A 19,493-nucleotide genomic window follows, 5' to 3' on the forward strand; every position below is an offset into this window, starting at 1 on the left:
GCTGCGGCCCGCGGGGTCCCGCCGGTTCCTCCCGAGCCAAAAGTCGGGAGGGGGCACGGGCGGCTCCTTGCCGCGGCGCTCGGCCCTGGTGTCCCCGCTCCTCCCAGGATGCTGGCGGCGTGCGGCATGCAGCGGTGCCACCAGGAAGCGCTCAAGAAGAACCGGGTGATGCTGGCCAAGCAGCTGGTGTTGAATGTGCTGGTGGAGCACATGGTGGAGAAAGACATCATCACCACGGAGATGGTGGAAATGATACAGGTACGCTGGTTGTCGCCTGCGCCGTGAGCTTTGTGTCTGGCTGAGCTCGGTGTCGCTCCTTGCAGCGGCAGCATGGAAGAGCTCACCTGTTACCTGCACCTTGCAGTGGGATTGCACTCCGAGGACCTGCAGCGTGCAGGAGAGCTGTAAGGTGCTTTTGTAGAAAGGCAAAGTGCATTTCCTCTTGAGATTTCCCTGCATTCTGGTGTGCAGTTGCAGCAGGCTGCACTTAGTGCATCGGATGGTAGCTTCCAGTCCTTTATTGTAGTTTTGTGCTTATCTTTTTCCTTCCACGTATAGAAGCGGGAATAATACGTATTTCCAAAATAATACTGTGAAAATAAGTAAATTAATACGTTATGTACCGGTTTGTTGTGGCACCTTCCACATAAAGAATTGGTGCTTCCTGTATGTTTTTGTGAATTGCGTGAATTGCATTGCAAGGCTCAAGGCTCACTGTCAAATTAACAAATGCTGCTTGTTTGTAGGCTTCTGTTACTTACTCTGTGCAGTGGGTGCTGTGGGGAGAAGTCATTGGAAATAGCTTGGGATTCCGGCCAGAGGGATGGTAATGCACAGAACACTGTGCAGGATGAGCTGCAGGTCTTCAGAGAGAGCAGGCTGGAAAGGAAGAGGTTGAAAATGCACAAGTGCGTGTCAGGGCTCAAGTAAGCAATCTGAGGGGGTTTTTAGTCCCCTAGCAAACTTCATCATCCCATAATAAAGAATGGATGCTGAAAAATAGGATTATGAACTATTTTCTGGGTATGAGTGTAGAAAATGTAAACCTGAGACTGATAAGGTTTTGATAGCAGTGAAAAGATAACTTCCTGAGTAATTTTGAGTCATTATCAAAGATAATGTGAATCACTTTGCGTACTTTGACGCGGTGTCAAAGATAATATTAGATGCCTCATGGGGCCTGTCAAGGATATCAGTGCTGAATTGTGGGAGCTCCAGGCAGTCTCACCTGAAATAGCTCCAATCCCTAGTGGAAGAGAACAAAGATACCATGAAACAGTGCAAGCCAGAGAGTGAATCAAAGACTTCTCCAGGTTTGGGCTGGAGTAGCTAATTTCTTCATAGTAGCTGCTATGGGGCTGTGTTTGGGATTTGTGCTGGAAACAGTGTTGTTGATTTCGAGGTGTTTTAGTTATTGTTGAGCAGTGCTGACCCAGAGCCAAGGCCTTTTCTTCTCACCCCACCCCACCAGCAGTGCTGGAGGTGCACAGGAAACTGGGAGGGGTCACATCCGAGACAGCTGACCCAAGGGATATCCCACTCCCTTTGGTGCCGTGGTCAGCCTCTAAAGGTAGGGGATGAAGAAGGAAGGGGAAACTCTGAGTTACAGAGAATGGTGCTAATGATGCCACGATCTTGGGTTTAATCCCTGTACCTGCCATTCACTTAGAAGTTGCACTCAATGGTACTTGTGGGTCCCTTCCCACTCAGAATATTCTGTGAGTCTAAGTCACCATTGTGAGTGATGGAGTCCTGCTGTCCTTGGAATGGCTGAACTCCTGCCTGCCAACAAGAATTAGTGGGTGAATTCTTTGTTTTGCTTCGTGCATGTGGCTTTTGCTTAACCTATTAAACCATCTTTATCTGGACTTTTCTCACTTTTATTCTTTGGATTCTCCCCACCATTCCACCTGGGGAGGAGGTAACTGAGTGTCTGATGCTTAGCAGCCCACAGGGCTTAAGCAACAACATTGCTCAAGTGTGAATGGTGAGTAGGGGTTGGGCTTTTGGTGGCCTGCACTTTGGTCGCCCAAGGGGGAGCAGAGAAGAAAAGGGGAAAAAAAATCCTCTCAAACATAAGGTAATGGCAGGGAAAGTACTCTTTTTGGCAAGGTGCTGTTGTAGGTTAAAAGTATTAAACCGAGACAGAAGAGAGGAAGCCTAAAGGAATCTTCCCTTCCAGATGTAATTGAGTAAAAGGGAATGCAACAATACTTAGCAATGGATTATCAGTAAGGAGAAAGGTGTTATGATGGATAAGTCAGGTAAAGAGTAATAGCTTGGTGGAAATATTATGCCTAATACAATAAGCACACCTAACTAAGTGCTTAAATGCATATAAATAGCAGTAGCAGCCTGAGCAAGAGAGCAGAGTGACTTGAACTACTGTTTCAGGGCATTGATCTGGAAATTGCAACAAAAATAGAAATATGGCAGAGATAGAAGGAAAGCTGGATCTGCAGAATATGGATTGTACTAGAAGGATAAAAATGAAGGGAATGTTTACTGAATACTCCTAGACATAACAGTGCTATGGAGAAAGAATAAAGTGCATTAAAAAAACAAAAGAATCACTGGAGTGGAAAACACTTTGTCTTACCTTTGATCTTCCTGTAGTAGGTCTGTGAATTTTTAATATTCTTCCTGTCTCTGGCAAATGTGAGCACAGGTCTTAGAAGTGCTGTTAAGTAGCCTGTTATTGTAAATGTATTGTGATGCTGATTGCCAGGTACCTTAATGGAAACAGGAGGAGCCAAATGCCATTGTCTGATGAAAGAGAATAGATTCTCCTGGATATTATAACTGGCTGGTTCTATATATATCGTCCTGCACCCTCAATAAGTCAGGAAATCAAGATCTGGATAAATAGTTATGATAAATAGTTATGTTCTAAATAATCTTTTCTTAAAAAGACAACAGTTACACTGGTTCTGTTGGCTTGATTTAAGCTAAACAAAAGAAGAAAATGGAAAATTTTCTGGAAACAGAAAATTCTGAAAATAGAGCATTTAAATAAATTTCTGTAATCTAAGGAAAGTGAAGTAAATCAAGGAGCTCAGGGAGATGAACCATGACATTTTTTCCAAGTATGAGGTGTCAAACCAGTGAAACTTTACCACAAGTAAGAAAAAGATGGGAGGGAGAGTGTGTTCCAGAAAGAGCCACTGAAGGCAAAGGTGGTTGAACTGGATGAGGAGCTCACAAGGAATATGAAGAGTAAGTAGAGAGTTTATAGGTGTACAGCATTGGTTGGAGAAGAATCAGCAAATAGAAGCTGCTTCCTTTGATGTCTGAAATGTGGGGAGATAGTAGGATCTGACAGTATTGAATTTAAATTGGGTCATTCAGAAAGATACTAAACCGTGTGAAGTTTTTTCCACAGTATACATTTTCAATAAAGTGTAAAGAAAAAAAATTGTGTTTGCTTTGTTGTGAAAATGATGTTATGATTATCTAGGTGAAAACCCAGAAGAGGGGGGTTTCAAACACAGGGGAAAAATTATTCTGGCAGTGAAGTGGGACAGTGGAAACAGCTGTTTTTAAGGCAAGCTCCAACATCTACTTGTATAAATGCTTGTTGGAGCATCAGATGTTCTTCCAGAGCTCTGAGATGGACTTTTAAAATTGCAGATATGGTAGCAAGAGCTTTCTTGCTTTTTAAACAAGTTGAGTACTCTGTACTGTAATCAAAAACTGAGATGTTTTATATAAAAAGATTTAAATACTCTGTTGATCAGTAGACAGTAATGAAGGGATCATAGGTTTTGACAAGTGACATAAATTTGATTAGGATATTTATCATTTATCAATTTTATATGCTTTTTCTATGGATTCTACAGGTGTCTAATAAGACTAATATGGAATTTTGACAGGACTTCAGAATTTATTTACAATTAGTTTCTGTTATGTAGATTATCAAACCCATCTGTGAGGGGAAAGAAATAAATGAGGGATGTATTGGGAAATAAAATGAAAGAAGTGTCTTATTAACCTCTGAATGTTTGCTGAACATTATTTAGCATAACCTAAATGTGATATTGAAGATGAAGTCATATCAGGAAGCACAGCCCTTTAAGTGTTTAAGGAAGCATTAAGGAAGAAGACTGCTAAAAGCTGACTGCTGTGCATACAAAGTGCAGAATATGAACATTCTGGAAATTCTTCAACTTTTCAGTAAAACTAATGTTCTGGTTCTTGAGGTCAGCTTATATTTTAACTATCATTTATGGCTTAGAGTCACAGACTGTGAAAAAGATGAATGACCCAAAACAGCTGCAGAAAGGAAGAAAAATTCATTAGATACATAAAAAACAAGTCTCAACCTACTTTACTAGTTACAATAAAATTCAGTGAGCTTACAGCAAGATACAAATATATGGAGGTGGTTATTTTCAACGACTGATGGAGCAGTGTTACCAGGAGAAAGGAGCCTTCATACTTCTGGGAAGGCACAAGTAAAACATTATTATTGGCAATTCTAGTCAATAGTATTCTGAAATTCAGGATCCTGTGGGAATAGGCAAAGGTACATACACTGCTAAGGGAAAGAGGCCATTTATGGAAGAAAGTTTGTTTCCTGTAGCAAATCAAGACCAATTTATAGAAAGGAGTTTGATAAATAAGGGAAAGGACAGAACACTGAAGTCAGGAAACAGTTGATAAAAATAAATGCTCTTAGTCATGAATGAATATAGGTCTGAAATTCTAAATAGATTCATAAACATTGGATCAACAAGATTTTGCAATATCCTCCCAAATGATGTGTTAGGGCAAAAACCAGACTATGTTTGACACTGAGCTTGATAATTATGAATGAAACCAGATGATGTGATATCTTTTGTAACAGAAGATTTCCACATTTACTCAAGGCTTCTTTTTTTTTTTTTTTATTTTCCTGTGATTGCTGTATTGTTAAGCTTTAATTATGTGTAACTCATCAGCTATTCCCAATCACCCACCAAAAGGAGAGATCTTGGATCTAAGTGATAATTAAAACAATATAGGATTAATTCCAAATAAATAAAATTTATTTCTGATATCTAGTATTTTGGGACGTGATTTTTGGTGTGGTTTAGATTTCACAGGGAAGGGTATTGTTTTATAAATTACACATTTTGTTGGGAAATACCTGTTAATATTCCAACAATTAGAACTTCTTGGCACTGCTTCATTTTTTGATGTTTACTTTTTCACATATACTAGTGTATATTGCTGCATTGGTCTAAGTATTCATCTGTACATAGGAAATGCCATTCTGGAACTGACTGCATATAGTAGTGTTTTACTTAATGTTTTCTGGAGGATTTGACTATCTGTGTGAGACCATAAACTATTGGACAGTAGTGGGAGCATGTTTTTGACTTTGTGTATTCAGTGAGGAGAAGTCAATACTATTCCAGCAGTAACTGGAAGTAAAATTTTAGAGATAATATGGTGTATTAGTGTGTGTGGTCATGTGTGAGTTGCTGGCTTGTTGCGTTGTCATATACTCTTGAGGAAATTGGAACAGAGGAGTGTGAATGAAATCAACTAGGAAGAGTGTAATAGTGGTTCTAGCACAGCTAAGCATAGTGGTGAAATGTTTTTCTGAAATAAAAAGAGTTGTTCTGATAATTCATTGCAAGTTAATTATGTCTGGTGTTACTTGAGTATGGATTTTGATATTTTTTTCCCTCTGGGTTCAGGCCAAGTCTGGGAGCTTTGACCGAAACGTGGAATTCCTCAATTTGCTGCCCAAGAGAGGCCCTAATGCCTTCTCAGCCTTCTGTGAAGCTCTGAGAGAAACCCAGCAGCAGCATCTGGAGGCAGTGATCCTGAAGACAATGTCCAACCTGAGCCACGAGATTGCAAGGGTACAGCAGTTTTTAAAAAATAGGATGGATGGCTTGCATTTCAGATTGGGTTTGGGCACAAAAGGAGCTTTATCAAATGGGAAAAACTCAATTCTTTACAAAGGATAGAATGGTTTGGTTGTAAGTTGAAATTTGTAGTAGCCCTAGCAAAAGCAGAGAGGAAGAAACTTGGGAAGAAGAGAATTTTCATAAAGAATCACAAGATGGTGGAGGTTGGAAAGGGCCTCTGGAAGTCATCTCTTGCAACTTCCCTGCTCAAGTATTACCTTCAGTAGGCTTCCAGAGTCACATCCAGGCAGTTTCTGAATATCTGCAAGGATGGAGACTGCAGCCTCTCTGGGAAACCTCCTCCAGTGCTCAGGCACCTCCCAATAAAAAAGCATTTCCTGATGTTTAAGAGGGAGTCTCCTGTGTTTCAGTTTGTGCCCATGGCCTCTGGGTCTGTCACTGGGCACCACTGGAAAGAACCTGGCTCTGTCCTCTTTGTGCCCTCCTTTCAGGTATTCATACACATAGATAAGTTCCCCTTGAGTGGGATAAGGGATCACCTCCCTTCATCTCTTCTGCTGGCGTCACTCCTCCTGATGCAGCCCAGGGTACCAGCTGCCTTTGTGCCAAGGGTGCACTGCTGGCTCCTCTTTGGCTTGGCAGCACCCAAGTTCTTTTCTGCCAAGCTGCTTCCCAGCTGGGTGGCCCCCAGGATATATTGGTGCCCCAGGCACAGGACCTTGCACTTCTTTTTGTTGAACTGCATGAGGCTTGTTCTTCAAGCCTCACTGTTCTTACATCCAACAAGTTCTTAATGGATGTGTAATCAGTAATCCAAAAATTGAAAGGGAAGTATTTTTTTTCTCTGAACTTTTTTGGTTTAGTTTTCAGTGATTGTCTGAGTAGACTCTTAAGGAAACAAATACTTGTATTTCTTTCTTCTGTTATTTTTTTCACCTTTTCACTTTGTGTACTTAGTGTTGTACTAAAGGAAGAGTTTGGGAAAGATTCCATGTTCTTAGTGCATTGGCAAGGATGGAAACTCTCAGTAAACATATTTTATACAAAGGAAGGGAGAGCAAATACTTCTGAACAAGTGTTTCCTTATTAAAATGTAAAATTTATTAGACTACCCTTTTAATTTTTTGTTTTGCATTTTTCTTTACTATACAATCAATCAAATCTTGACAGCAAACAAAAATAGAGGAATCACCAGACAATTCAAGTTCTTGTTAAAACTGAGAAAACTAAGATGACCCCAGTGTAAAGATTCTAAACTGAGGATTTGGGTAGAAGTGCAGATGATCAAAGAAGGGGAGGAGTCTTGCATTGAGAGGAAGTGCTACTGCTGTCCTGTCATGATGTTTCTTTTGGAAGTGACCAGAATATTATAATTCAGTCATTTTTATGTGTATATAAATGCATGTATCCTTTCTTCCATGATACCTTCATCTTTGTACTGTAGAGAAAAAAAAAAGCTATTTTATGCTACTCTTTTTTATGGATTTATTGATGTCTTGTAGCTTGAACACTGTCGTGAGTCAGATCTTCCGTACCCTACCAGTGAGTCCTGTAATTCAAAGAGACCCCGTTGGCTTGGTGAGTTGTACGTGATTTGCTACCTGTTGGCTCCTGGCAATTTCTTAATACTGTCTTAATTTGATTGTAGAAATAAGCTTGCCACCACTTTGCTCATCCCAGGAATGCAAACTTGATAGTAAACTATGTTATAATTAAAGAGGATGCTTTATAGCATATGGGAAGAGACAACCAATACGTGTTTCTTGTTAGCTTTATTTATTCTTAGGGGGCACTTTTTTGCTTAAAACAGTACATGTCAGTAAAATTCTAGTTTTTGCAAAGATTTTCTTTAAGATTTGTAATAGAATTTCATTGAGCTAGTGCTCTGATAAGATACTGACTTCAGGCAGTATTTCTTAACCAAGACTTCCTTCTTAAAAAATTAGTTTAAGGCCTTTTATGTGTTATCTGGGTCCAACTTGCTTTTCTTTAGCTTCCGTCAAGTGCAGGAAATCAGCTTCTCCTTAACATGCATTTCCAGCCTAGGCCAGGGGTCTGGTCTAACAAACATTGGTTGGAATGAATCTCCTTGCTAGTTTTTATGTTGCCTCTGGTAATGCCTGGAGTACTTTTTCCCTAACCACAGGTTTACCCTTATGCTGGTTACTAGGAGCTCTCTCTGGTGTTAAAGAACAAGTGTCTAATTTTTGGAAACTTTTTGTATTTATGTGCAAGGGTTTTAGGTTGGGTTGTTTTGATTTTTTTAGAGCATATGTTCCTCCAACCAGGAAAGCCATGCCTCAAAAGGCTGAAAGAGGATTTCAGAAGAGCTCGTGAATGTCATTAGCTCAGTTTCTTCGGTACAGAGGAGTGAGTGTTTGTCTGCAAATGGCAAATAGCTGATTATCATTCCCCTCATCTGCTGTTATCCAGAGGAAAGTGTTCAGAGGCAGATTAAAAAAAGAAAAGGGATTTGCACTTTATGAAAGTTAAAATTGTCTCGTTTGATCACTTATGCATGTGTTCAGCATGGGAGGCCTTTTATGACAGGAAAGAACTATTCTGTTTGAAATTTTCTAGCAACATTTCGTCAGCCAAACTCTGAAAGTAAGAACATACTGTGCAAAACAGCAGAAAGCACAAAGATCTTAAATTAGATGAGAATTCTGTTTTCATACTCTGTAGTCTAGGCGTTAGATAAGGCTAACCCACATACAAGCAAAAATAAAAGCTGTCAGTTAAAATAAATAAAGCAAGTATACTGTTACACTACTTTGTTTTCTCTTCTGTGTTTCATTTTGTGTCAGTAGGCCCTGATAAAACAAAATTTTTGGAGGTGTAAAATGTGCATAAATGAATATAGTTCAGGATATGCAAGTTACTACCTTAATACAGAGGTTTTGTGTCTGAAATTTTAAATTTTTATTAATATATTTGGCTTTGCACAGAACCAATGGAGCATTCCTTGGATAATGGAGATGGTCCCTCAATTCCTCCAGTGCAGTATTGCACTCCTGAATTTTATCACAATCATCAGCACTTGGTAAGTTGTTGGCAGAGAAAGTCTTTAAGATGTGAGATGTTTGGATCTATCAGCTGAATATGTGCCACTTAAAATTGGGTTGAAATGCTTCACTGGGATGCAGATCAGAGTTGTGCTATTTGTGTAAATGAAAGGTGTTACCAGTCGTGCTCCATTTGATGTGGTTCTCATTTACAAGTGTCAAGAGATCCCGAAAAGTTCTGTAACTCTAAACAAATCTCTGCCTCTGTGTTTTTTGATCATGAAGAGCTTGGTGGAATGACTTCTGTACTATTGCTCTCTGTGAGCTGTCAGTATTATTGCCTCAAGTTTATTTTTCTGTGTCCTCATTTTCTCTAAGTTGACAAACCCTCTAAATCACTGTAAGATAGTAGAACTGTGTTTTCAGCTGGTAAGTTGGCTGTTTTAATTGTCAGCTGTACCCAATAGAATCCTTAGGCTTAAGAACCAGATCAGGATTATGTGCTAGAATTCTACCTGTGGGTAGAACAATTTGAATTTCTAATCTTCTGCTGCAGTATTTGAAGTTATATATGTAATCTAATTCCTTTTTGTTAATTCTGTCTGTAAATAGATTGGTGGGATGGGCTTAAGGAAAAATTACTTTGTGTTGTAGGATAAACACTTCCTTAGGGTTATATAATGTCAGAGGCTCTATGTGTAATGAAACAGGTTTTGTTTGTGTGTTGGTTTTTGTTTGGGTTGGGTTTGGGTTTTTTGGAGCTGTCTGTGGGGGTGACTTGATTAATAAGCAGTGCCAGTGTGAGCTTGACTAGGCTCCTTTTACATCTGTGCCTGCATACACTTTATTTGATATTCTCATTTGGTATTAAATTTTACTTCCAATTTGCAGGAGTGTTAGTAAGTGAATTACTATTGATTTGTTGTTGTTGGAATGGTAGGGACAGAGAGGGAACTTCTCTGTCTTGAAGGCACCCCTCTTAAATTAGTTTTTTTCCTGTTAACCTCTTTTGCCACTTGCACAATTTTGAAGATCAGTGGCTGGCAGTCCCTTGCTGTTGCAATGACACTCATTGGTATTTTACATCTCTGATCCCAACAGCAATTAAGAAATGTTAACTAAATTTTGCATAGTGTTGTCCTTTGTTGGGGGTGACACAAAAATATATGGGGCCCTGCTGGGGTGAGGAAAGGGGAGAAAGTTACCAATATCTAATTCACAGTTTGAAATGGATAAGTTGTGTTTCTTTTGAAATGAGGAATAAGGCAAGGCAGTCTAACTTATTAATAATAGTATTGTAGCATTGTCCGTTGTGGAGGCTGGCAAGCACAGGCATATCAAGTTAGTGTGGAATGATTGCTGTTCTATTCTAACACACCATTATTTCCTTGGGTAGTCTAAATTTACCCATTTTTAATCTTCCTTGCAGGCATACAAGCTGACATCAGAGCCACGAGGCTTAGCGCTGATCCTCAGCAATGTCCGCTTCAGCAGCGAGAAGGACCTGGAATATCGCACCGGGGGAGACGTGGACTGCGCTTCCCTGCAGATGCTCTTCAGGCATCTCGGCTATCGAGTCACTGTTCTTCATGATCAAACTGCACAGGTAAGGGGGTGATCCCAGTACTTCACAACTGGTGTGCCTGAGGGTTTGTGTCATAGTTGTCTCAAGAGATTCCCTCTGGTACGTAGCTGAGCTTTGAAGATATGAATTATCACTTAAGAACAGAAAATGGGGCTGAACATAATTATATCTGCCCTCATACTGATCCACATGAGAAAGCTTGGAAGGCTGAGCTCTTCCAGTGGATAGTAGTATCACAAAGAACTACAAGAGGTATTATTCTAGTCTGACCCTAGTGCAAGGAGGAAGACTTTTGAGACCACTCCCGGCATGTGTGTTAAAAACACAAATTAATGAAGTCTCCAATTTACTATAGATAGACTTTTCCAGTGTTCTCTCCTAAAAGTTAAACTTTGCAAATAATTGATGTAGTCTTTGCTGTTGTGATGTTTTCATGTCCTTTCACTGGTGAAGTCAGTTGGCATCCCATTCATCAGTCTGTCTGTGCAGCTCAGTTCCACTCTTTCAGTCTTCACTAAAAACGTGTATGTGGAGATGCTGGATTTTTCACTTAGGAAAATTGGTTGTGTTCCATGGCTAACTTAATCAAGCCACTCTCCCTAGGAATGCAATTGCTGTCTTCTCCAGCATCATTTGATCTTAGTCCTTTTAAATCCCTATGAATTCAAGTGATACAGGACCTGTTAAAGAGTGTTTTATTCAAGAACAGAGCTTTTGCAACATTGATAGAACATATTTGCATCTGTCATGTTGTCAGTTCCTTAAGTTTTCCAGTTTAAATTTTGAATTGACCACTAGTGTCTGAATGCCTTAAGTCCCAGAGAATGTATCTGTTAAGCTGCTCCAACATCCCAGCCAGATTCCAGTGTCAGTGTAAAATATCACTTGTAAAATATCACTCTGCAAAATATCGCTTGGTTTCCTCTGTTGGCCTAAGTGATTCCTGCTTTACAGTGTTATATTTAGGACTGAATATTGCATAAAAGAAGAGTATTTTGCCTTTTTTTTAATAGTACATGTGTTTTTCATGTAAATTTGAGGGGTGAGGGGTTTTTCTTTGTTACAAGGAAAGCCATTTGTGTTCTTCCCAGAAAATTGATTCACTTTCCCTATGGAAGTTTGGAAAACATTGAATTTTTTTTTCCTGTTCTAGGAGATGCAGAATGCATTGGAGAGATTCTCCAAGCTGCGAGATCATCGAGATGTGGATTCCTGCATTATAGCTCTGCTTTCCCATGGTGTGGAGGGTGGGGTTTATGGCAGTGATGGCAAAGTACTACAGGTATGTTGCTGAGTCCCGATCTCTTGTTGTAGGTTATCTCCAGGAAAGTAACAATGTTCAAAAAGAAAAAAAGAAAAAAAAAGGTTGAGGATTCACATATTTTAAAACAGAAAAAATAAGGGCTGGAGGGAAAAAAGGACAGGGGGAGGTCTAGAAAATGAAAAATGGCAAGTAGGAGAATTTATCTCTCTGTATGAATACTAGGTAGAGTTCATGAACCTGGGGAGAGGGTGGAGAACGGGATGTGTTTGTCACACACTGAGTTTGCAGATAAAGGAGAGGATTACCAAGACTGGTGAGGTAATAAGCAAAAGACAGGGAAGCAAGGTTGAGACTGGGTTTGGCTTACAGAAGGCTACAGTGAAGAAATTTCCTCTCCTTCTTCTCTCAGTTGCAGGAGGCTTTCCGGCTCTTTGATAATGCAAACTGCCCAAATCTCCAGAATAAGCCCAAAATGTTCTTTATTCAGGCCTGCCGGGGAGGTGAGTGCCCAAACACTGAAAGCCATGCACTTGGCATGCCATTAAGGCTCATTTTGCACACATGCACACCCTCACATTCAACTTGCTGTCAACTTTCCTCTTTGCTTCTCTCAGGTGTAAGTGGGACCCATATTCACCTCCCTCTGCCCTGCTGCTGCCACTGCATCTGTTGCTCTGTAAGTGTCTTTAGCTGTGCATGAGGTGTGTGCATTACCTTGCAGACCCCAGAGCACCTTAGCGACATAAAACTCTGTCATATCCCACTCATGCCCCGAGGCTTCCTTGTGCTGTGCCTGCAGGAGGGGGAGTGGGGCACATGATGCACAAATAGCAGCACAGCATGGAGCAGTACACTAGCACTGGAGTCTTGCTGAGGTCCTGTCTTCCTCTAGATCCTTGGGTCCTGTCTTCCTCTAGATCCTTGATGTGTTGTGTCTCTTGTGGTGGTCTCTTGAGCTGTCAGAGTTGGTTCCAATTATTTTTAGGGTCTTGTCTTTTTCCTTTACCTTAGCCTGTTTTCAGCCTCAGATGACCTTTCCTTGCACCCTTTTCCACATACTGATGTTGAATCTTACATGCTGCTGTACAGAACTCTTTTCATGATTCTTATAGACTTGTTCTTCTTCTGTGCTTTGTGTACGTTTTTTTTAATTTTGCTATTCCTTTTCCTCCCTTTTGTAACTAAACAAACACATCTGTAACTTGCTACCTTTCAGATCTGCTAATGACCGAATTTTTTCCACAAGTATTTGGACTCTGTGAAATTGCAGCTATTCCAAAGTGAAGCTCTGTCTTATAGTTTCTTCTTTGCCATTGTGATAGAGGAGTTTTCCTCATGTGTATGCTTTTCCCCCTGCTGTTCCCTTGTTTCTCACAGTTGTCTCCCTTCTTTCTCATTTTTAGCAAGCTTTACAGTTTGTCCTCTAGTCTCTACTCTTCTTTAATCCCAATGCAGGGAAAAGCCCAAAGTCTACATGAAGTATTTCAGTGATCAGAAATACTTGATCCTTTTAATCATTTGGGAATATTGTAACATGCATGTTTACAATATGAATTGAATCTGATTGCTTTTCTTGAACAAATGTGAATGTGCAGACTCAGGGTGGAAATAAGTGTAATTAGCCATAATTTTCAGCTGACCTCATTAGGTAATTATGTTTATTTGACTGTAATGTTACCATAAGGAGTCTGTTAAGACTAACAAATCTTGCTTGGCCTTTGTATTCCCAAAAAAATTGCTGTTAAGGAAGAATGGTAAAGCTTGCTGTGCACAACGCTTTAGAACTAGGATATTGCAATAGACAAAGGATTAAGATACTTGAAAAACTGGAAGGAAAATCTCAATTTAATAAAAAAACAGCAAAGAAGACAAAACCCTGCCTTGTCTAACCTCTTTTAAACCTTGATTAATAGCTGGAGGGGAAAGCCAGTTACAAAGTAATTGAATTGTCAACAAAAATGTGTACCCTTTAGACAGCATTAAAAGGATTGTATAAATAGTATTGTCAACTTTGAAATAGTAGTCAATCTATCTGTGCCATGCAACTTAGCTGGAACTAGTTGAAACAAGGTGAGAAATACATAAGTTATTCTTCCTCTCTAACCTTACATTGTAGGCCTGCTCTGTCTTCTATTAGTGACACATTTTTAAAATGTAGATAAAGAAATATTGGTACAGTCCTAATTCCCAGTGAGCTTTTGGCAAGAGTCTACTAAAGAAGTTAAGTAGTCCACCTGCAGTCATGGATCAAAAACCACTGGCAATAGAAAACAATGGGAAGAGTTTCAGCGTGGCATAAAACGAAATTTTGAAGTTGCTTAGAATCTGCATTTGATGTAGTCCATTCAAAAGAGTGAAAAATTATACTAAAAGCTGGATAGTTAGCAGTTACTTAAATTAATTTGCAGAACAGCTGTCTGGGAGCTTCAGTATAATTTAAACAGACAATCTCTGGCAGTGGTTCTGTAAATTAGAGGTTAAGTACGCAAAGGGTTAGTGCTTTACACATTTTAGTTAAGTTGATAGGAGTGGTGTTTGAAGATATGCATGAGGAAGATTTGTAATTCTGAAGCTTTAATCAAGAAAGTTTTGATTTTATACATAATGGAGTGATGACAGTGTGAATAATAGAGTTTGACAGTAAAATTACCTGAGTGTTCTGAAATAAAATGCACTGTGAACAGTACACTAAATTTTATAAAAGACAGAGAACTGGAAGGATTTTGAGAAGGGTGATGAAGGCATGAAAAAAATGTGGTTAAAAATGAAAAAAATATGCATTGCTACCCTAAGAGATGAGAAAGGAACTTAATTATGAAATAATGAAATTCTGAGCTATGGAGACTTTAATCTAGGCTGTTTCAGACAATCACACCCCTCCCACTGCTGTTTTCTTTCTAGAGGAAAAGAACAATGTTGCTGACTTATGAACTGACCACTTTCTGAGCATAATTACGAGATGCCACCTGTGCCACTGCCTCTTAAAGGGTTAGAAATCCAAATGTATTATTTAGGCATAAGCTAGCAATAAAAATTGAGAAACATCTTAAGAGGAAAGCCTCTGAAGTGGACACTTAAGCCTTGTAACACTAGACTCTGATTCTGCTGTTAGGAAGTAAGAATATTAGATTCTCATCTTAGAACAAAAGGAAACAAAAAGGCAAAATTGTATGGAAAATCTGTGAAATGTAATTTTAATTTTCTTGCAACACAGCTGGACTATCAAAGTTACCGCCACTAAGCCATTAGTTGAGATTATAATGGAAGCTCTGCATCATGCAGAAAACCAATTGAGAATATCTACACTTGTGTAATACACACTAATGAATCCTGGAAAGAACATTAAATGCTCTCCAGGTTTTAAACTAATCTCCATGGACTGTAGGTCTCTCTCACATTTGGGTTCAGATTATTTTGCATTTTTCTGCTGCACAGTTTATGCTTTTAATTGTAACAAGCAGTATTGTAATCAGGTTTTAGAACTAGGTGAAATACTTTGTCTGGGTTTTCTACATGTCCTGGGTGTAGATCTTAGCAACTAAAATTACAGCTCTTGTTTGAGTTCTGCAGTAAATAGACAGTTAGCATTGCAAAGTGCACTAGACATTTTTGGATATTTCCAAGGTAGGTATGAGTGGAAAATAAAATCTTCATGGGTGGCATCAAATCCTTCCATGAATAGTGGAGAACTACCAGAAACTTCCCTGCTTTCATGGTAATCTCATGATCTGTGCAGGAAGAGGCGGGAGCAGAAATCAGCATGCAGACCATGTCAGGTTAAGCAGGTGCAGCAGTTTTTGGTATCTGCATTAGTTTGTGCAGAAGAACTTTCAGATGAATTTAGAACAGCTGAGAAAGTTTTTGCATTAACTTGAGGCTTTCTGCTTGACAGTAATTGTGGCATTGCTGACTACAAAACTAAGTACAGGAAAGCTACATCCAGTAATTCAGGATAATTTCTTCTCCCTTTCTTCCTCTCCTCGTTTATTGCCACCACAGATGAGTTGGACCAGGGAGTGGATCAAAGAGATGGCAAAGGATGGTCAGATTCTCCAGGCTGTGAGGAAAGTGACGCGAACAAGGAAGAAAGCCTGAAGCTGCGGCTGCCCACGTGCTCGGATATGATCTGTGGATATGCTTGTCTCAAAGGTAATTGTTTGGGCCCCTAATTGCTTGGGCATAAGGAGGTTTCATGTGTCTGCGTTCCCCAGAAGTCTTCATGGTAGGCGCTCTCTCGCCAGGCACGGTGGCTATGCGGAACACCAAGCGCGGCTCCTGGTACGTGGAGGCTCTCACCTCGGTGTTTGCAGAGGACTCCCGACACACCCACGTGGCTGACATGCTGGTGAAGGTGAAGGGCATTTACTCTCCCACTCCTACCTGGGTTTTGAAGGGCCTTCCATTGCTTCAGAATGCTAGGATTAATCTAGTACTATTAAAGCACTTATTCTTGCCTTGTTTGTAGCAAAATTACAATTTTTTCCTCATTCTTATTTACTTATTTATATACAGCTCTATAGGAGTTTAACCAAGTAACGATGCTGTTTCTTTGACTCCTTCTGTTTCATTGGTGTGGTCGCATGGTGAACTTGCGAGTAGAGTTCATATTGCTTGCAAGAATTAGTTTTCTTCTATAGAAATAGGTTTTTTTTAGGTGAGTTCATTCCCTGAACATGCACAAAACAGCTGCAAAATCAGCAATACTCATATAAAGTAAAGTTTGAGAAAGTGGAGAAGAGGGAGTGAAAAAAAACAATGTAACCACAGCAACTTGAGCTGCTGTGGAACTGCACCCTAGTTCTTTATCCTTCTTACAATTAGGGGACTACTTAATGCATTAAACAGAAAAATCTGGGAGTGCAGAAAGTGTCTTTTAAATCCTTCTAGTCACTTGAATTTCTTTACTCTCACACCTAGGTGAATAGGCAAATCAAGCAACGAGAAGGTTATGCCCCAGGCACGGAATTCCACCGCTGCAAGGAAATGTCGGAATATTGTAGCACGCTCTGTCGGGACCTTTACCTGTTTCCTGGCTATCTACCAGGAAAATAACCTTGCCAGCTCTGTTTGAAGAGAGATACTGCCAAAGCTGAACTTCAACTGTGGATATCTGTTTTCACTCTTATGAGCTGTGACATCAGATGTGCAAGCAAGGCGTGCCAGTCTAATTCTTTATGTCCTTTTTTAAAATAAACTGGCAGCTCTCCTTGACCCTGACTCAGTCCAGGGTTTAAAATTCTAATATCCCAATTGGGTGTGTATGTATAGAAAGTGATGGAAAGAGGATCAGCACTGGAACTGGAAAGAAGTGGGAACATCCTTTGGAAGAAGACATAAGGACATTTGTAAACAAAGTGAATGTGAAAATGGAAATGGACTACTAGTACAGTTTTTAAGTTAAGCCTTTCTGAAAGGAAAATCAGTCAAAAGATGCTACTTATCTTATGCTTGTACTTCAACAATTTTAAGTACTTTCTGCATGGTTATTCATCCAGGACAGTCGACTGCTCTGCACATTAGAAAAGGGCTTCTTATGAAGGAGGATCTTCCCCCTCCCTAAAATGGAAGGTTATTGTTCTCAGTACTCAACACTTTCCATTTTGATCACTCACAAGTCTATTTTTCTACATTCCTTCTATAGCCAAGTTATCAAGAGAACTCTAATATATCCCAGATTATCAGCAAAACATGTAGAGACTCAGAAAAATATGCCTGCATAAAATGCCCCAGAAATAGTTTTGAATCTAGAAATTCTAGATTAACTTCCCTTAGTCCCAAGAGTGAACAACTGCATGGAATATTCCTTTTGAGGAATTTGTTTACCATAGTACTTACATGTCACAACAGACATTCACTCCACCAGCTTCTCAGGAGTTTATAAATTGCACTGTACAACTAAAGCCCTGAAGCTCTACAGCCTTGTACATGAGGATCTTTTATCTTTTTAATTAACAAAAATATTCAAGGCAGCTCTTTACAGTCTGAGCATGTTGCTTGGGTTATTTATCACTGCAGTTTTTTCCCTTTTAAATGAGAGGGAAGAGTTTTATATTATTATCCTGTTCTGTGAGTTTTCTTTCTTAATCCACGATCATTTAAAAGCATAAACTAGCACTTCTTTTGGAAATTTCTTCCACAGTCTCTTCATGCTGTAATTTGTGTCTTGCTGTGTCCAACTGCAGTTACTCCCACTTGATGTGATGTGGGAGATGGGCATTGTTCTCTTTTTGTGGTAGAGCCTAAATCCTGAGATACTGGATTACATGTGGACTACAGGTGGCTCACTTCAGTCTCAGTCTCTCCATTTTGTAGTGCTAAGTTGGCATAGTTCCTGGCTTTTTTTAATGTAAGTATGGCTTTTAAGATGTATTTTTCAGGATAGAATTATGAATGGGAAGCACAAAGGTAAATTGAGGGAGGCTGGAAAACTAGGCATGTGCTCTTTTTATTATTCTGCCTGGTAAATGAAGGCTGTGTTTCCTCCAGCTCACAAGGGTGCAGCATTAATGTGTATCTTGCATTTATCCTACACACAATGTGATGAACAGAACAAGAATCATACTTGCCAATTGGTGCCTTACTCTGAAGTCTAATACACCAGTTTAGGGGCTCGTGTACCTCCCTGGAGTATAAACGCTGTCTTCCTGAGTGCTCCCTCTACAAAGTGGTGCAATATTTTACAGATAGCTTTATTGATGAAGCAGTCCATTCTGATGGATTAAATTTCTGTAGGATTGCATCAAGTTGCGTTATCACTGCCACTTTTATATATCTTTTTGTACACTTGTATTTTACTGCCTTGAGGTGTCAAAATAAAGAATTTTTGTTTGATTAATCTGCGCGGTGTCTTCCATTTGGAGAATTAGACCCCTGCAGAAATGGAGGTTCTACATAAACAGAATTTTGTGTCATTTCTTGAGATAGGACATCCCAGAGGGGGTTTTGAACTCTCAGGCAGAAGCTTGCTACTTACAGCTGCAACCACTATGAGCTGCTTGTGAATTTTGGTAACTCCCTGGCCAAACAAAGACTGATACATTAATAAGGAGAGATGAGGCAGAACCACCAAGTAGGAGGCTCTTGTTGTGCTTCAGCAGATAAAATACTCACCTTGGGAAAATTTGGGGTTGGTCTTTTTGAAGGAAAAGTTGGTGTCAAAATGAAGAGTTCCTGGAAAAAAGGAGCCTTGGAGGAAGAGGCTGAAAAGAAAGTGAAGATCCCATCAGTCAGAGAGCTTCTGGAAGTGGAGGAAGGTCCAGGGGATCAGAAAGCTGCATGGGAAGGAATCCCAGAGAATGCTTAGAGGCTTGATGCATAAAGCCCAAGGCTTGTAGCAGCTGTACACAGAATTTTCTCTTGCCCCTTCACAAACAAGCCATGCTCTTACTGCTAGGCGGGGAAGCTGAGATCAAAGTAATGCACCTGTGAGAAAGTCAATTAGTGTGAAATAAGAAGGTAGAAGCTCTGTTCTTGTAAGCTCTAAAAATAATCCCCAGCCTCCAGATCCACTAGAGGTTGCCATTTACCCTGTTTCATCCATGACACCTTGAAGAGTTGTTTCCCGTCTTCTGTGATCTCTTTTTGGTGAAAGAGTACATTGGTTTATTAAAAATATAGAATTCTGATACAGAAAATCTAGTATGATATTAGAACTGGAATGACCAACATCTACCTGTGCAGAAAGTGATTCTAGCAGGCCAGAAGATGAAGTAAACAAGATGTTTGCATTTTCATTGGTAAGTTTGGAGCTACTAGCATAGTTTAAGGAATTACTTTTA

The 19,493-nt window shown here is 39.7% G+C and overlaps 1 protein-coding gene across 1 annotated transcript; it reads left to right on the forward strand.

The window, feature by feature from the left end:
- Positions 1–18,550, forward strand: CASP2 (caspase 2). Its single transcript, XM_036391583.1, has 10 exons — positions 1–258; positions 5,685–5,852; positions 7,364–7,439; positions 8,810–8,904; positions 10,296–10,472; positions 11,605–11,733; positions 12,125–12,215; positions 15,715–15,864; positions 15,957–16,066; positions 16,633–18,550. The coding sequence occupies exons 1-10, from the start codon at positions 109–111 to the stop codon at positions 16,765–16,767; spliced, it is 1,281 nt and encodes a 426-aa protein (XP_036247476.1). The 5' UTR covers positions 1–108; the 3' UTR covers positions 16,768–18,550.
- Positions 18,551–19,493: the final 943 nt, after the last annotated feature.

Source organism: Molothrus ater, chromosome 2 (assembly GCF_012460135.2).
Source record: "Molothrus ater isolate BHLD 08-10-18 breed brown headed cowbird chromosome 2, BPBGC_Mater_1.1, whole genome shotgun sequence".
Taxonomy (NCBI): domain Eukaryota; kingdom Metazoa; phylum Chordata; class Aves; order Passeriformes; family Icteridae; genus Molothrus; species Molothrus ater.

Coding starts and splice junctions, on each gene's coding strand:
- CASP2 (XM_036391583.1), top strand. CDS start 109: ATGCTGGCGGCGTGCGGCATGCAGCGGTGCCACCAGGAAGCGCTCAAG. Junction 7,440..8,809: donor AAAGAGACCCCGTTGGCTTG/GTGAGTTGTACG, acceptor GGCTTTGCACAG/AACCAATGGAGCATTCCTTG. Junction 8,905..10,295: donor ATCACAATCATCAGCACTTG/GTAAGTTGTTGG, acceptor TCTTCCTTGCAG/GCATACAAGCTGACATCAGA.